The 16015-nt window shown below is 46.9% G+C and overlaps 1 protein-coding gene across 9 annotated transcripts in view; it reads right to left on the reverse strand.

Moving 5' to 3' along the window:
* Eps15l1 (epidermal growth factor receptor pathway substrate 15 like 1) overlaps positions 1 to 16015 on the reverse strand; it is a 95866-nt gene that overhangs the window by 65373 nt on the left and 14478 nt on the right. For all 9 annotated transcript variants that reach the window (XM_028893545.2, XM_037211800.1, XM_037211799.1 and 6 more), the window contains exon 2: positions 297 to 338. In XM_028893545.2, coding sequence (XP_028749378.1) covers positions 297 to 338 — 42 coding nt within the window. The remainder of the gene's footprint in view (positions 1 to 296; positions 339 to 16015) is intronic.

Below are 16015 nucleotides of genomic sequence, written 5' to 3' on the forward strand. Positions count from 1 at the left end.
TCTGCGTGTAAGAGGCTCTGGGTTCCACCCCCAGCACCAACACACACATGCGCACATGAGGACATACAAAACACATAAAAAGGCACTAGTGGGCTGGAGAGATGGTCAGCGGGCAAAGGCTCCTGCCATCAAGCCTGATGGCCTGAATTTTATCTCTGGGACCCACGTGGTAAAAGGAGAGAGCTGACCCTGAGAGTTGTGCCCTGACTGCCACAGGCATACCATGGCACAGGTGAACACGTGCACACTTACACAGCACAATAAATTAAAATGTAAAAAGATGCACTTAGACATACCTGCTTGTAGTAAGATTCATATAACGGATTTCCACTGGGAATCTGAACAAAACACAAGAGTCAGAAAGTGGTCACAAGTGCACGAAAGCACCCTCCCGTCTTGGTCTTTTTCCTCTTCAGGTGCGGTCCAGGCTGGTCTCCAGTTGTTTTGTTTCATTTTTGTTGGGACAAGGCACTATTAGAGAGCCTTGGCTGGCCTTAAACTCCTGGTGCTCCTCCTGACTCTGGCTCTTGAGTGCTGATATTACTGGCAGGAACTGCCACACGTAGCCCAAACTCCTCCTGAACTCTCCGAGGGTCAAGTGGTCTCCTGCCTTAGCCTCCTACGTGGAGGTGACAATACTCAATGTTTCACCATCACCAAAATACACCCCGGTTCTGGTAAAAATGTATGCTCCTGACAGCCAGAGCAAAGCCAAACCCCGCACAGAAACTTGCCTAGGGAGAGGCAGTGATGGGCTTCCTTCCTCACCCTGTGTGTTGGTGGAGTTTCTGTATATGACCCTGAGTCACCATAATGCACTTGGCTGTTTTCAAGTCCTCACCCATCTTGTCCTCTACCAGCTGCCTGACAAGTGACAGCACACAGATTCATGCTGCAGGCATCCTCCAGGATGCACACAGCCTCACGCTGAAAGCATCCACTCCCTCTGTGTGCGAAGCCAGGAGTCCTCTCCACTCAGCACCAAGGACACCCCTTGTTCAACCCAGGACTCTAAGGTCACCTGTCAGGCTCCAGCCACTCCCTCCCTCACTGGCCTCAACAGGATGTCCCTCTATGGAGAGGAAGAAGTCATCTAGGGGAGCAAGCCACTTCAGTGGGGAAGTAAGCAGCCACTATGTAGCAGTGGGGTCTCCCAGCCCTGGGGGAGGGGTGGTCAAGACAGCACGGGCTATGTCGTGAGGCCTGTCGCAAACAAAAGAACAAGTCAACAAGTGACTGTGTGAAAAGGGCTTCCCTATGTCGGCACTTTATGGAGGCTGAAGTTCAAATGCAGGCAGCATCAACCCCAGTGAGGACTGGGAGGTGAGGCAGGGGCTCCACACTCTGAAGCATCAGGCTGCTATCACCCTGTCCCCACAGGAGTGTGTGTCCTGCCCACTCCCTCTGCCTGGCCAGTTGTAGGTGTCCTGCTTGGCCTTCCCAACCATCAGAGCTTACAAGAGCTAAATCTGTTCTTGATCAATGGCCCAGCCTTAGACATCCAGCACAAAACACACCGGGGCTGAGTGAAGAAAGTGAGATGAGGCTAACTTAAAGAAGGGTGTTAACCACACAGCCGCAGGGAGATTGAGAGATTGAGCATTGCTGAGAGGTTTTCAAAACTTCCTTAAGTTGTGGCGCACACTTTTAAATCCCAGAAATTCAAGAGGCAGAGGCAGGAGGATCTCTGAGTTTGAATTCTACATAATGAGTTCCAGGCCACTTAAGGTTACATATAGTGAGAACCCTGTCTTTAAAAACAAACAAATAAACAAACTTCTTTAGTCTGGCCTGCCTGTGATGCTGGTGGTTAAGAGTTTGAGTCAGGAGGGATGCTGTCCTGTGACTGCATAAGGAAAAGCCAGGGAAAGGACTCCCAGGCTCTGAACCAGCACTACCCAGCACAAGATCATTTCAGGTTCAAAACAATGCAAGTACAGTCAGCTTCTCTGGGGGAAGCAGGCACCTGTAAGCAAAGCAAAATACCCAGACAGAGAGGCAGGAGGGGAAGTACAGAGGGCTGGCTGCAGGGGAGAGGAAGGGGAAGAGGCTGGGTGGCAGGTTGGGAGCAAACGCTGGAGAAAGAGTGTTATGAAAATGCCACTATGTGGGGCTCGCAAGATGTCTCAGCACGTAAAGGCGCTTGTTGTACAAGCCTGATGACCTGAGTTTGAGCTTCAGAACCCACAAAGTTGAAGGAGAGAATGGACTGCCTCAAGTTATCATTTGACCTCTCCACACATGCAGTACGCGTGCACACACATACATAACTAAATACTTCAGCAAGCCTCTAGAAGAACCTCCCCAGAGCAGTAAGACTGACAGAGAGGAGATGTCTGTCATGTGTGAGAAAAGGTGGTGACGGCATATCACCTGCCATAGCTCATCTAACCCCACAGGTCTCATTGGCAAAGTCCAGACTGCAAATATTTTCCTCAAGGTTTTGGAGGTAGAAGTTCAATTCAAACCAAGCACACCAAGCATCCACTCCCAAGGTGCTGTGGCTCAGTGACAGACAGCAGTAGGTTTGGTGCATTTAACATAATATTACATCTGGCTCATGCTTCCCAAGGGCCTACAAGTGACAAGAGCCACTCTCAGGACAATGAGTTCAAGACCAACCAGCCTGAGCAACAAAGAGAGGGCCGGTCCTGGTCAAGACAAAACCCAAACCAAGTAAATCGCCAAATCCACGGTCGAGAGAAACACAGCCCAGCATCCAGGCTGCCATAGCCAGACCCACTCAAGCCTGCTCCAGCCCTGGGGCTGGCTGTGCATCCTGAGAAGCCACAGCCCACAAGCCCAGGGGCAGGGCAGCAACAGCAAAGGTTTCATTAGTGCTCACACTTCAGTGCTGTGGAGAGACAAGGAAGCAGGGCAGATGTCAGACATGAGTTACAATTCCTCTTATGCCATGGCTTCCTGGGGACACTGAAGCCACACCTGCAGGCTGTGTTAGTGTTCACTGTGACATCATCCAAGCCTCAGCCATGGCCAATCTGTGGAACAGGCATGAGCAGAGACCTCAGTTGCCGCCAGCTTGTGATAAAGGCAGTGGTCCCCAGGGCGAGCTCACAAGCTGGGACAGGGCCCTCTGTGGGCCCCAGGGCGAGCTCCCAAGCTGGGACAGGGCCCTCTGTGGGCCCACAGCTGCCAGGCAAGCTATGCTCGCAAGTCTCACCACAAAGGGAGAGGCACAGACTGAGAAGGACCAGCCAGAGGACAGGGCTTTGAAGGCAAGAAGCTGCAAGGGTAGGGAGCTGGCCACAGCCCACTGCACAGCCAGGACACCACACTTGTCCCTCTACTTCTCCTCCAGCTGGCTGAGGTGGCAGGAAGAGGACATGGAGCAGTTTTGCAACGCCACAGTCCATTTGCATTAGAGAACAGGGGAACATGGCAGCACCCTGTGGAGGGGATGCTCTAGAGACAGCATCACAGCAACCCTAATCCTGGCTGGATCTGGCCAAGAGCAGGGTTCTTTACAAGCCTGAGTACCTGGTTATCTCCTGCTACTCCCACACTCACTATGTGCTCAGCTGAAACTGGACTTCAGAACGCCCTGAGCAAGTGGCAGGGATGGGGAAACACAAAATAAAGAATTTAAAACTTGGAGAAAATTATGTATAATCCACTCTCCTAATAACAGATCATAGTGGAGCATGGTAGCACATGCCTGCCATCCCAACTCTCCCCCAAGTGGCAGCAGGAGGATCAGGAAGGAGTTCAGGGCAATCTCAGGTCCATGTGGAGTTTGAGGGAACCCTGGGATACCTGAGACCATCTTACCCCTCCTGACCAAAGGCCATGCTCCTCACTGTTCACTCAATGTTTCACATCCAGCACTTTCACCTCATTTCATTTTGTTTTCTTTTTTCTTTTTTGGTTTTTCGAGACAGGGTTTCTCTGTGTAGCTTTGCACCTTTCCTGGAACTCACTTGGTAGCCCAGGCTGGCCTTGAACTCACAAAGATCCACCTGCCTCTGCCTCCCGAGTGCTGGGATTAAAGGCATGTGCCACCACCGCCCGGCTTCATTTTGTTTTCAGATGGAGTCTTGGTACATATCCCTGGCATATCTGGCACTCACGATTTATCTCAGGCTGACCTTAAATATCAAGAACTATGGGGGTCCAGCCCCTCGATAGTCCCCTCCCAGGGTCAGGGAAGAATCTACAACCAGCTGATAATTAATCTTTGATGACAAGAAATGAATCTATGTACACAAAACTCTTTAGTCCATATACTTTATTATTCTGCGTCAATTACAAGCTTATATTCTGCTCTCATATTTAGCTCATTTCTAGCCTGATTTCTCTCTACACTTGTCTGCGGTCCCCTCTAGGTTCTATCTTAATTCCTTCATCTAGTTCTGGCCCCTTCTAGGTTCTCATCCATCTTGTTCCTTCCCATATCATCTTCTCTCCCATCTCCTTCTCTCTCCTGTTCCTCTCAAGTTCTTACCCAACTAGTTCTTTCATTCTCTTTTCTCTTCTCTGCCCTGTTGTGCCCTGGGAGTCCTGGTATATATACACTTACAAGCAGTATTCCCTTAGCAGTGCAAAGCCAGGCTTCCAGGGTTAAATGGAGGGGTGATAAGAATCACATAGGGAGGCAATAACCGTTAATTATCATTTGCAACCCCAAAGGGAAGTGACCAATGGGGAAATTAACTAAAGGCTAAATTCAGGTAATATCTAAGAGGGCTCTTATGTGCTCAACTATAATCTTAAACATGATTGGTAGAAAATGCTAAGAATCTATAAGTTGCTAGGTCAATGGGAGAAAATAAAACTGACTTCTTTTTTCCTGTGGCTCCTATCTGTCCAAGCTATCTGCCATTTTTCTGCAGGGTGGGGGAAAGTGTGCTCGGTCGCTAGGCAACCTGTACAGCTAGATGCCTATGGTGATAGTTAAAGGGAGATCTGGAACTAGAGGTAAGGTTCGGGAAAGCAGGAAGTAAAGCTTAATTGGCACATCTGCCAGGCCTTTTCAAACAGGTAGCCCAGATGCTTAAGTCTGTTCTTAGAGAGTACAGAGGTATCTCTAATAAGATACTTTCCTCCATCTGGGGATGGACCTGGCTGGATGCTGCCAATGATGATAATTACAGGGAGGCTTGAAATGGGGTTCTGGCTGAGCATAGCTGTCAGCGCAAAAGGTTATCTAAATATTCCTAGAAGTGGTTAGAGGTCTATAAAGTTAGTAAGGCTGTAAGAAAGGAGGGTCTGAGCTAAATTGTGTAAAGCTATTACTGAACATCCACCTGACTGACCTAGGCGGTGTCTCCTTGTGGAATTTGTCTTAAATCAGGAGACTTGCATGTGGACTGTTATTACTGCTAGTCCTTGAAAGTGGCCAAGGGAGATATCTGATTCCAGAGAAAGCCTTTCCTGAGGCAGTTCTCCAAATACCTGGAATGTGTATGTCCAGAGAGTGATCAGTCCACACTGTTAGCCCTTCTTAGGGAAAAGTCAATTGGGAAAACTGTGAAGGCACACATGATTTTCATAACAGAAGACAGCTGATATATAACAAACCAAGTGACACCAAAAACTCCTTGGGATTTGGCTTCCTCTGGAGGAATTGACTTTGCCATAACCAGCTGAGTTCTTACGATAGATTCCTGCGGCCTGCAGCACTCAAACTCTCAGCAAACTCCTGCCTCTGCTTCCTGAGGCTGGGATTACTGGTAGTATGCACATGCCACCATGCCTGGCCTTGAGCTCCTCATTCATTCTTCCTATAGGGCAATGCTATATATAGGGCAGACAATATGCTAGCTCCTCTTTACTGGTGGGACAATGTAGTTTCCCCCATGCAGGCAGTGAGTGCTGAGGTTCTAGGAGCTCCAGGCTTTCATTTGACCCTAACTTGCTGCAAAGACAGCCCAGGTGTGGCAGTGCTGGACGTGTAACAGTTACATGGGCATGTGACATGGGAAAATGCACTCTCGGGGCTCCACGATGGTGCGCTTTATGAGACCAAAGCAGCTATGGTCAGACAGTGAACAAAAAAGCCCTCTGAAAACAGGTACTGCCTGCTGTTTGTCCAATCCTGGCTGCCCTGGGCACAGGAGGAAGGGGCAGTCCCATAGGGAAGCCTGGACGTGAAGCAAAGCACAGCCTGCAGAGGCATGAGTGCTAGTCCTGCCATCCCAGCCCTACTCCCAGGACACGCTGGCCTGCACTCTGGGGGAGGACACCACATCTGTCATGGCGCAAGAATGAGACCCCACTACATGGGCATGTTTGACCCCCAGAGCAACACTCTCTAGTCCAGGTCAGAGCTGAGGAGGAAGGAGCCTGGGAATGAGGAGCTTTGAAGCAGGGACAAGGGGAAAAGAAAGAGAAGCTGATCACAGCAGTATGACCCGCAGCTGTACTGGAGGCGCATTCCAGCTGGGACTGCAGAGGAAGACCCTGTCTCAGAAACACAAAACCAGCAACAGGACAAAGGCTGTGTGGCTCGGCTGGTAGAGTGCTTGCCTGGCACACACGGAGCCTGGCTCCCACTCGACAAGCACAGATCGTCCCAGCACTTGGGAGGGGTAGGCTGAAGGACGGACGGACAGGGAGGTCAAGATCATCCCTGGCTACACAGTGAGTCTGAGGCCAACCTCAGCTACATGAAACTCTGTCTTTAAAAAAAAAAGAAAAGAAAAAAGAAAAAGAAAGTAGTTTTGTTTTCATTTAAAAATTGGGCTGGCAAATGGCCCAATGGGCAAAAGTACTTTCCTTCAAGCCCGGTGTCTTATTCAGTGTTCTACTGCTGTTAAAGAGACACCATGACTGTGGCAACTCTTATAAAAGAAAGCATTTTAACTGGGACTCGCTTACAGTTTCAGAGGCTCAGTCCATTATCATGTCGGGGAGCGTGGCAACATGCAGCAGGCAGGTGCTGTAGCTATAACTGAAAGCTACATCCTGATCTACAGGCGGAGAGAGATAGAGACTCTGGCTTGGCATGGCTTTTGAAACCTCAAAAACCCCTAGTGACACACTTCCTCCAACAAGGTCACACCTCTGAATCTTTACAATCCTTTCAAATAGTGCCACTCCCCGGTGACTAAGCATTCAAATAGATGAGCCTATGAGGCTGCTTGTATTCAAACCACCACCACACCTGCTGACCTGATTTCCATCCCCAGAACCCACATAAAGACGGCAGGAGAGGGGTGGTCTGTAGACACACTGTGTCCTCCAACCCCCCCCCCCCCCACACACACACTGTGCACATGCTTCCCCCACCACCACCACCACCATAAAATAATTTAATTAACCAAGAGACAGAGCTGGGGCTCAGTGGTAGAGCACCAACTTGTGTGGACAAGGTCCTAGGTTTTTTGTTGTTTTTTTTTTTTTTTTAATTTAATTTTTTTATTATGTATACAGTATATATGACAGCCGGCCAGAAGAGGACACCAGATCTCATTACAGATGGTTGTGAGCTACCATGTGGTTGCTGGGAATTGAACTCAGGACCTCTGGAAGAGCAGTCAATGCTCTTAACCGCTGAGCCATCTCTCCAGCCCCTGTGGTCCTAGGTTTTATTCTCACCACTTCAACAAATAAGGAAGGAGGGAGGAAGGGAGGGAGGGAGGGAGGGAGGGAGGGAGGGAGGGAGGGAGGGAGGGAGGAAAAAATTAGGAAAAGAAGAGAAACACTGTTGAGAAGGGCAGGCTATGGCCAGGCCAGGCGGACAATGTCCCCCACTAGCAGCTACACTGGCAGAACATCCTGCCGTCAGGTGCCCAGGCCAGCAGGGCTTGAGGGCTCTTTCAGGTTATGGGTATCTTTCATACCACACAGCACCATCTTCTGAATGGGACTCAAGTCTAAACACAGAATGTTCCCAGGAGCCTTGCACACACCGCCTAGGGAGTTTCCTACCATATTCCATGCAAGCTGGTCCCAGCAGGTCAGGTGTGCAACTTCCTGCCTGTGGAGCCATGTCCATGAGTAATTTTTGGATTTTGGATCACTGCCCATTTGGGATTTCAAGGAAAGCAATGCACAGCTTTGTAGCTGAAGTTTTCCTGGTCCTGCCTGGCTCCCTCAGCATGAACACACAGAAGCTTATATTAATTACAAACTGTATGGCCTAATGGCTCAGGCTTCACGCTAGCTAGCTCTTACATATTAACCCATTTCTATAAATCTATACTTTGCCACGTGGCTCGTGGCTTACCGGTATCTTGCTTCTCATGGCTGCAGCTGGCAGCGTCTCCCAGCTCTCTCTTTCTCCTTCCTCTCCTCTAATTAGAATGTCCCACCTAACCTTATTCTGCCTCACCATTGGCCAAACAGCTTTATTTATCAGCCAATCAGAGCAACACATTTTCACAGCATACAGAACGACATCCCTATCACTTCCCCTTTTCTTTCTATTCAAAAGGAAGGTTTTTGGGTTTGGTTTTTTTTTTTTGGTTTTTCAAGACGGGGTTTCTCTGTGTAGCTTTTGGAGCATGTCCTGGAACTCGCTCTGTAGCCCAGGCTGGCCTCGAACTCACAGAGATCCGCCTGGCTCTGCCTCCCGAGTACTGGGATTAAAAGCATGTGCCACCACTGCCCGGCGAAGGTTTTTAATATAGTAAAATTATATATATATACAGTTATCAAGCAAGGATTAGCTATAATATCTAGTCTATTTGCATTTGGCAAAATTAAAGATATCCTATTTATCCTACATCTGTGAGCCTAAGGTTTTATATCTACCTTATCTCTTATCATAACCAAGGAAAACCATAATTATAACTATCTAGTCTTCAACTACATCAAAGACCTCAGAAGAGTATAATAGTACCTAAATAAACAGGAGGAGCATTGTAAGCAACTTCCAAAAATCTAGAATGAGAGAAACAGCTGGCTGCCTAGACAGTCACCCAAAGTTCTTCTGTAACATTGGGGTATCCATCTTCAGCCTACAGGCCTAGGGTCTCTCAGTCGCTTCTCTGTGTGCGGTAGAATGTCTGGCAGTTTCTTCTGTGAAGCAGGAATGAAGGAGCATCTCGCCTTGCAAAGTTCAGTGGTCACCTTCCTATGGGTCCTACATGTCCAGTCGATACAATATTTTGTCAAGCAGTCCAGGCAAGAACAGTTTCTTGCCCAAATGGCTACTTTTGCCAAGAAGAAGATAATTCCATATGGAGTGTCTTCAATGCCCATCTTTCTCTTTGAAGTAAATCAGTGCTGCCAGGAACAGATGTGTCTCAGTGTCCAGAAAGTCTAAGTTTTTAAAACATTTTAAATGCCATATTCTGTAGGTCTTTGAAGTGTTTGAAGATTACCTAACTGAATTATATCTACGTATACCTAGAAACTTAACATGACTACAAGTTTGATTATCATACATGATTAACTATTAATCTGTATTTCTCCACTATACACTATGATTTCAAATGAGTTGCACAAACAAAATACCGTAAACAAGAGTAGAAATATATATACAGTATAACAAAATTAACTTTAAATTTGTATCAATAAACTAAAGTCTATAGCAATGTAAAATAAATTTTTCTTTAAAAGTAGATTCAATAATCTACCCTTTTATCCCATCATATCCATATCCTCTTTTCTTTTTTAGAAAGAGATTGCATTTATAACTAACCTTCTTTAAATAAAAACAAACATTTATAAACAATTTTTTGGGAATTGGGGTGTAGCTTCTCATACTACTTCCTACTGAATGAGGGCACTGGCAATCTTATGGGAATCCCAAGAAAATTAAGAATTATGGACAAGTCCTGAGAAGACCAGCTATAACCTTTGTTGATAGGTACCATCTGTTAAAGTTCAGGAGGTCTGGCTTGATCAAATCTGAATCATCTTAACTTGGAACAAATCCATAATCTCTTGCTTCCTATGGAAACAAAAACAGAGCCTCCTTTCCAAAGCAACATATCCTTAGATCCAAATTTTGAGGTCAAGATACCTTTAAAATATACATATTAACTCAGCAGCTTTTACAATCAAATGTCTCTCTGCAGTTAAAAATCCCAAAGACAACATAATCCAGATTCTCTGTGTGATATCCATCTTTATGTGGCTTATTTCTTATATTACTTTTACTTTCCCTTTAAAGACTTTATTTTTTAAAACTTTCTATTTCTGCTGGGCGGCGGTGGTGCAGGCCTTTAATCCCAGCACTCGGGAGGCAGAGCTAGGGGGATCTCTGCAAGTTCAAGGCCAGCCTGGTCTACAGAGTGAGATCCAGGACAGGCACCAAAACTACACAGGGAAACCCTGTCTCTAAAAACCAAACCAAAACAAAACAAAACAAAAAACAACAACAACAAAAAAAACCCCAAACAAACAAAAACCTTTCTATTTCTTTATATAACTGTCTATATTCCTTTTCTTCTCTCTTCCAAGTCTACGTACATTTTTACACACACTGTAAACTGTTTAGGGTTTATCCCAGCTGAATCTGTCTTATTCTTTTTTTTTTTTTAAGATTTATTTATTATGTATACAGCATGTATGACTGCAGACCAGAAGAGGGCACCAGATCTTATTACAGATGGTTGTGACCCACCATGTGGTTGCTGGGAATTGAACTCAGGACCTCTGGAAGAACAGTCAGTGCTCTTAACCTCTGAGCCATCTCTCCAGCCCGAATCTGTCTTATTCTGAATCTATAATCCTTTTCTGGCCAGGAGAGACTTTAAACTGCTAAACAAACTTGAGTGGCCAGGACGAAAAGCGGCATCCTGCTGACTGCCCATTTCAGCTTTTCAACATGGCGGAGGTAATTCACCTCCAGCTCTAGGCCATGTGTATCATCAACTCTAGGAAGCAGTGGGTCTATGCCTCCATTAAAGCAGTGTATAGCCCAGAACCCTCTCTTTTTTCCGTACTAGCAAAAGCTAAATCTGTCACGCAGTGCGCTGTGTGGCTTAGAGACGCCACTATGTACCACAGTGGGAATCTGCCACGTTGCGCTCAAGCTCAAATGCTGTGGAGTCTCGCCGCCCGCATGAGACATGAAGCCGCCCACATGAGAAATGAAGCCCGGACCTGTTTTTGGCTCTGTTTAGAATTGCTTATTAAGTATTCTCAGGTTCCAGGTGGAAACTCAAGCCAACCCATTGGGCGCCATTTGTAGCTGAAGTTTTCCTGGTCCCACCTAGCTCTGGCAGCCTCGTAGTCCCACAGCCACTCAGACCCAAATGAACACACAGAGGCTTATATTAATTATGAACTGTATAACCTAATGGCTTATATCCTTCTGGGGTCTTTGGTGTAGTTGAAGACTAAACAGTTATAAATTTCCTTGGTTATGATAAAAGATAAATTAGATGTGAAACTTTATAGACTCACAAATATAGGATAGATAGAATATTTTCTTTAATTTTGCAAAATACAAATAGATGAGATATTGTAACTGTAATTCTTGCTTGATAACTGTTTTATTACATGTAATTTGTTTTGTTTTGTTTTGTTTTTCGAGACAGGGTTTCTCTGTGTAGCTTTTTGCCTTTCCTGGATCTCGTTCAGTAGACCAGGCTGGCCTCAAACTCAGAGATCCGCCTGGCTCTGCCTCCTGAGTGCTGGGATTAAAGGCGCGCACCACCACCCAGGTATGTAATTTTACTGCATTAAAGTTAAAACCTTCCTTTTTTTATTAGATAGAAAAGGGCAAGTGCTGTGGAATGTCGTTCTGTATGCTGTAAATGTGTGTTGCTCTGATTGGTTGATAAATAAAATGCTGATTGACCAGTGGCCAGGCAGGAAGTATAAGCAGGACAAGGACAATTCTGGGAGGAGGAAGGCTGAGTCAGGAGTCACCAGCCAGACACAGAAGAAGCAAGATGACAAGGCAGAACTGAGAAAAGGTACCAAGCCATGTGGCTAAACATAAATAAGAAGTATGGGTTAATTTAAGTGTAAGAGCTAGTCAATAATAAGCCTGATCTAATGGCCAAGCAGTTATAATTAACATAAGCCTCTATATGCTTACTTGAGGCATGCGAGTAGGAGAGATTTATCCCAACTGCCAGCCGGCTGGGACACAGGAAAATTTCTGGCTACACAGCCTATATTACAGAAGTGCTAGAGTTCAAGGCCAACCTGGTTTACAAAGCGAGTTCCAGGAAAGGCATAAAGCTACGCAGAGAAACCCTGTCTTGAAAAACCAAAACCAAACCAAACCAAAACAGATGTGCTAGCCTTAACTATCTATTTGGCATGGAACAGAACCAGCAGAAGCACATGCACACATTCTCTGCCCTGCTCTGGAGGTGGAACAATAAAACTACAGGAGCTGATCTATGCACCCCAGATGTACAGGCATAAGCGACTCCCCAGACTTCTGCTAACTGTGGATCATTCTCAGACCAATACAGAAGGCAGAAGAACTAAAATATATGCCTATGTGTGTGTACATGCCAGTGCACACAGAGGTCAGAGGACAACTTTGTGAGAGTTGGCTCTCATCCACACATGTAGGTCCCAGGGATCAAACTCATATCATCAGGCTTGGTGGCAAGCACCTTTAGCAGCAGAGCCATCTCATCAGTCCTAATGTTTTCATTTATTTTTTAATTTTTTGAAAAAAGTGTGTACATGTGTAATTCTATTTCAATTAAAAACTGTGTACATGTGTGTGCAAACATGCCACAACATGTAAGTGGAGGTTAGAGGACCCACTCTTCTTTGTGGGTCCAGGGATTGACCTCAGGATCATCTTGTCAGCCTTCCTCCCTTTAAAAGAATAAAGGGAGGAGGATGCTGAGAGACAGCTAGTGCTTAAGAGCACACACTGATCTTACAAAGACCTGGGTCAGGCAGCTCACAGCCATCTGTAATTTCAGTTCCAGGGAACTGACACCTCAGGCCTCCACAGACACCTGTGTATACATTACGAATAAACTCATGCAGGAACCAACATACACAAGTAAAAGTAAACAAACCAGAAGAGGAGGAGGAAGAAGAGTGGTTAATGTGTCTGATCGAAAGGCTTTCTGCAGCCATGTCAACCAAGGAAATACAATGGGGCAGAAGACAAGTGTGCACCATGTCGAGTAGAGCAGAGCCCAGCTGCACCCACTGTGCTGCACACTGAGATGGAACTGTTGGCTCATTATTATTATGGCACTTGAGACAGGATGGCATTATGTAGCCAAGGCTGGCCTTGAACACACTATGCACCCCAGACTGGCCTCAACTTCCAGCAGCCATCCTGCCTCAGTCTCCAAAGCACTGGGAGACTGCCCTGCACAATACCCCCACGTTTGCAATGGAACCTTGAGTTCGGCACATGCTGGACTCCACCACTGGGTCATACCCCCAGCCCTGTTCCAATAGAGTCTAATGAAGAGCAGAGCAGGTGAGACACTTCAGTGGCTAAAAGTGCTTGCCACTAAGTCTGACAACCAGTCTGACTCTGCTCCTGCAAGTTGTCCTCTGCACACACACACACACACACACACACTGTAGTGTCCCCTCAGTGTAATAATTTCTTTTTAAGAAGCAAAAGCTACACCAAGGAGCCTCATCTGAAGACTGTGAGGGCAGAAGGCGGCTTGGTGGCCAGAAGAAGGGCAGTTTTCAGCACGTTACCAGAGGAATCAAAACACAGAACAAAGTGGACCTCAGCCTGCTGGTTACATATTGGTGATACATAAAAGATACAGGTGAAAACTCAAATGATCACGGACTCCATTCAATGTAAAATGTAAAAACATGAAACATTTGGGAAAAGCATAGGAGACAAATCTTCAGAATCTAGGGCTAGGTGAAGTTCTAGAAGCCAGGGTGCCTGCTGCATGTGTGCAGGACCTGGGTTACACATTCAGGCCAGTTCCATCCCCAGCACTTACTGAGCATGCAATAACCCGGGTTCCCACCAGCCTCATTTCCTGAGCACACATAGTGCCCAGGTTCCATCCACAACACTGGAGCAATAAAAATTAGTTCCTTATGTCAGGTGGTGGCAGTGTATGCCTTTAATCTCAGCACTCGGGAGGCATAGGCAGGAGGATTCTGAGTTCGAGACCAACCTGGACTGCAGAGTGAGTTCAGGACAGCCAGGGCTACACATTGAGAGACCCATCTTGGGTGGGGCGGGGGTGTGGGGGGGTGTTAGTTCTTAGACCTGACACCAAAGGGAAAGATTAACTCAAACTTCCCAAATACAAATGTTCACATAAGAACAGGGAGAGATGAGGCTGAGAGATGGCTCAGTGGTTAAGATCACTTGGCTGCTCTTCTAGAAGATCCAGGTTCAATTCCCAGCACCCACATGGCTGCTTACAACCGTTTGTAACTACAGTTCCAATGGATCCAACACCCTTACACCAGTGCACATAAAATAATTTTTTAATTAGAGAGAGAGAGAAGGCAAGCGAATGGGGGTAAGGGGATGGGGGTGTCGGCAGAGCGCTCACCTCCCTACACAGCATTCCTCAATGAGTGGTAAAATGGCCGTTTCATTAAAGATACAGATGGGGGAAAGTGCAAAGAAGTCAGACACTATGAACCACACAGAAATGCAAACTAAAAGCCTGTGGGGTGGCTCACACAGCAAAGGCAGAGCCTAGAGGAGCTGCTGGTAGGAAAGTAGTAGGTTCCCAAGAGCACGGGAACTTCTAAAAACCCAACACAAACAGGTTGGGGATTTAGCTCAGTGGTAGCGCTTGCCTAGCAAGCGCAAGGCCCTGGGTTCTATCCTCAGCTCAAAAAAAAACCCAATACAATTGAACAATGTTGCAGCTGAGCTGTCCTAGGCCGTTACTCTTCAACAAGAGCTGGTGTGTAGCCTTCCTGCTACAGCCTGTACACTTCCATCCGTCTGCTGGAGACACACCAACGCTCCTAGAAAGTCAACTCGGCAAACACTGATGGAGCACTTTAGAAACAGCTCAAGGGCACGCCACTCATACCAATCCTTGGAGGCTGAGGCAGAGGCATTACTAGCTCTAGGGGAGCCTAGGCTCAGCACTCCAACCACCACTACCACCACACCACCACCACCCCACCACCACACCACCACCACCACCACCACCACCACCACCACCACCACCCGCAAAAATAGAACACATTTGAAGGTCAGGGTTTAGCTCAACAAGCTGGGGGTGAGGCAAAGGGACAGGGAAGGGAAGGAGCTGGGAGCATAGTCCTGGACTGGGGAAGCTACTGGGTGTTAAGACACCTGCTGTGCAAGAATGGAGACTTGACTCAGATCCCCAGCACACACTTTTTTAACTGTTATTTTAGCCTTTTTTTTTATTAAAATTTTTTATTCATTTTACATACTAACCACAGACCCCTCTCTCTTGACTCCCCAGCCTTCCCCACTCCCAACCCATCCCCCATCCCCTCCTCTGACAAGGGAAAGCCTCCCATGGGGAGTCAGCAGAGCCTGGTACATTCAGGTGAGGCAGGTCCAAGCCCCTCCCCCTGCATCAAGGCTGTGCAAGGTGCCCCACCATAGGTAGTGGGCTCCAAAACGCCAGCTCATGCACCAGGGATGGATCCTGATCCTACTGCCAGGGGGCCCCTTAAGCAGATCAGGATACACAACTGTCTCACTTAAAGCACACACATTTAAAAGAAAAAAGAACAGAAAAGGCCAAGTGTGATTGACCTCATCTGTAACTCTAGTTAGGGGACATGGGTTCCCAAAGCTGAGTGGGTAGCCAGTCCACCGTGGGATGTTCTGCATGGCAAATGTGTTGCTCTGATTGGTCAATAAATAAAACACTGATTGGCCCGTGGCTAGGCAGGAAGTATAGGCGGGACTAACAGAGAGGAGAAAAAGAAAGAACAGGAAGGCAGAAGGAGTCACTGCCAGCTGCTGCCAGGGCAAGCAGCATGTGAAGATGCCGGTAAGCCACGAGCCACGTGGCAAGGTATAGATTTATAAAAATGGATTAATATAAGAGATAAGAACAGTTAGCAAGAAGCCTGCCACAGCCATAGAGTTTGTAAGCAATATAAGTCGTCTCTGTGTTTACTTGGTTGGGTCTGAGCGGCTGTGGGACTGGCGGGTGACAAAGATTTGTCCTGACTGTGG

This window comes from Peromyscus leucopus, chromosome 17 (assembly GCF_004664715.2).
Source record: "Peromyscus leucopus breed LL Stock chromosome 17, UCI_PerLeu_2.1, whole genome shotgun sequence".
Lineage (NCBI taxonomy): Eukaryota > Metazoa > Chordata > Mammalia > Rodentia > Cricetidae > Peromyscus > Peromyscus leucopus.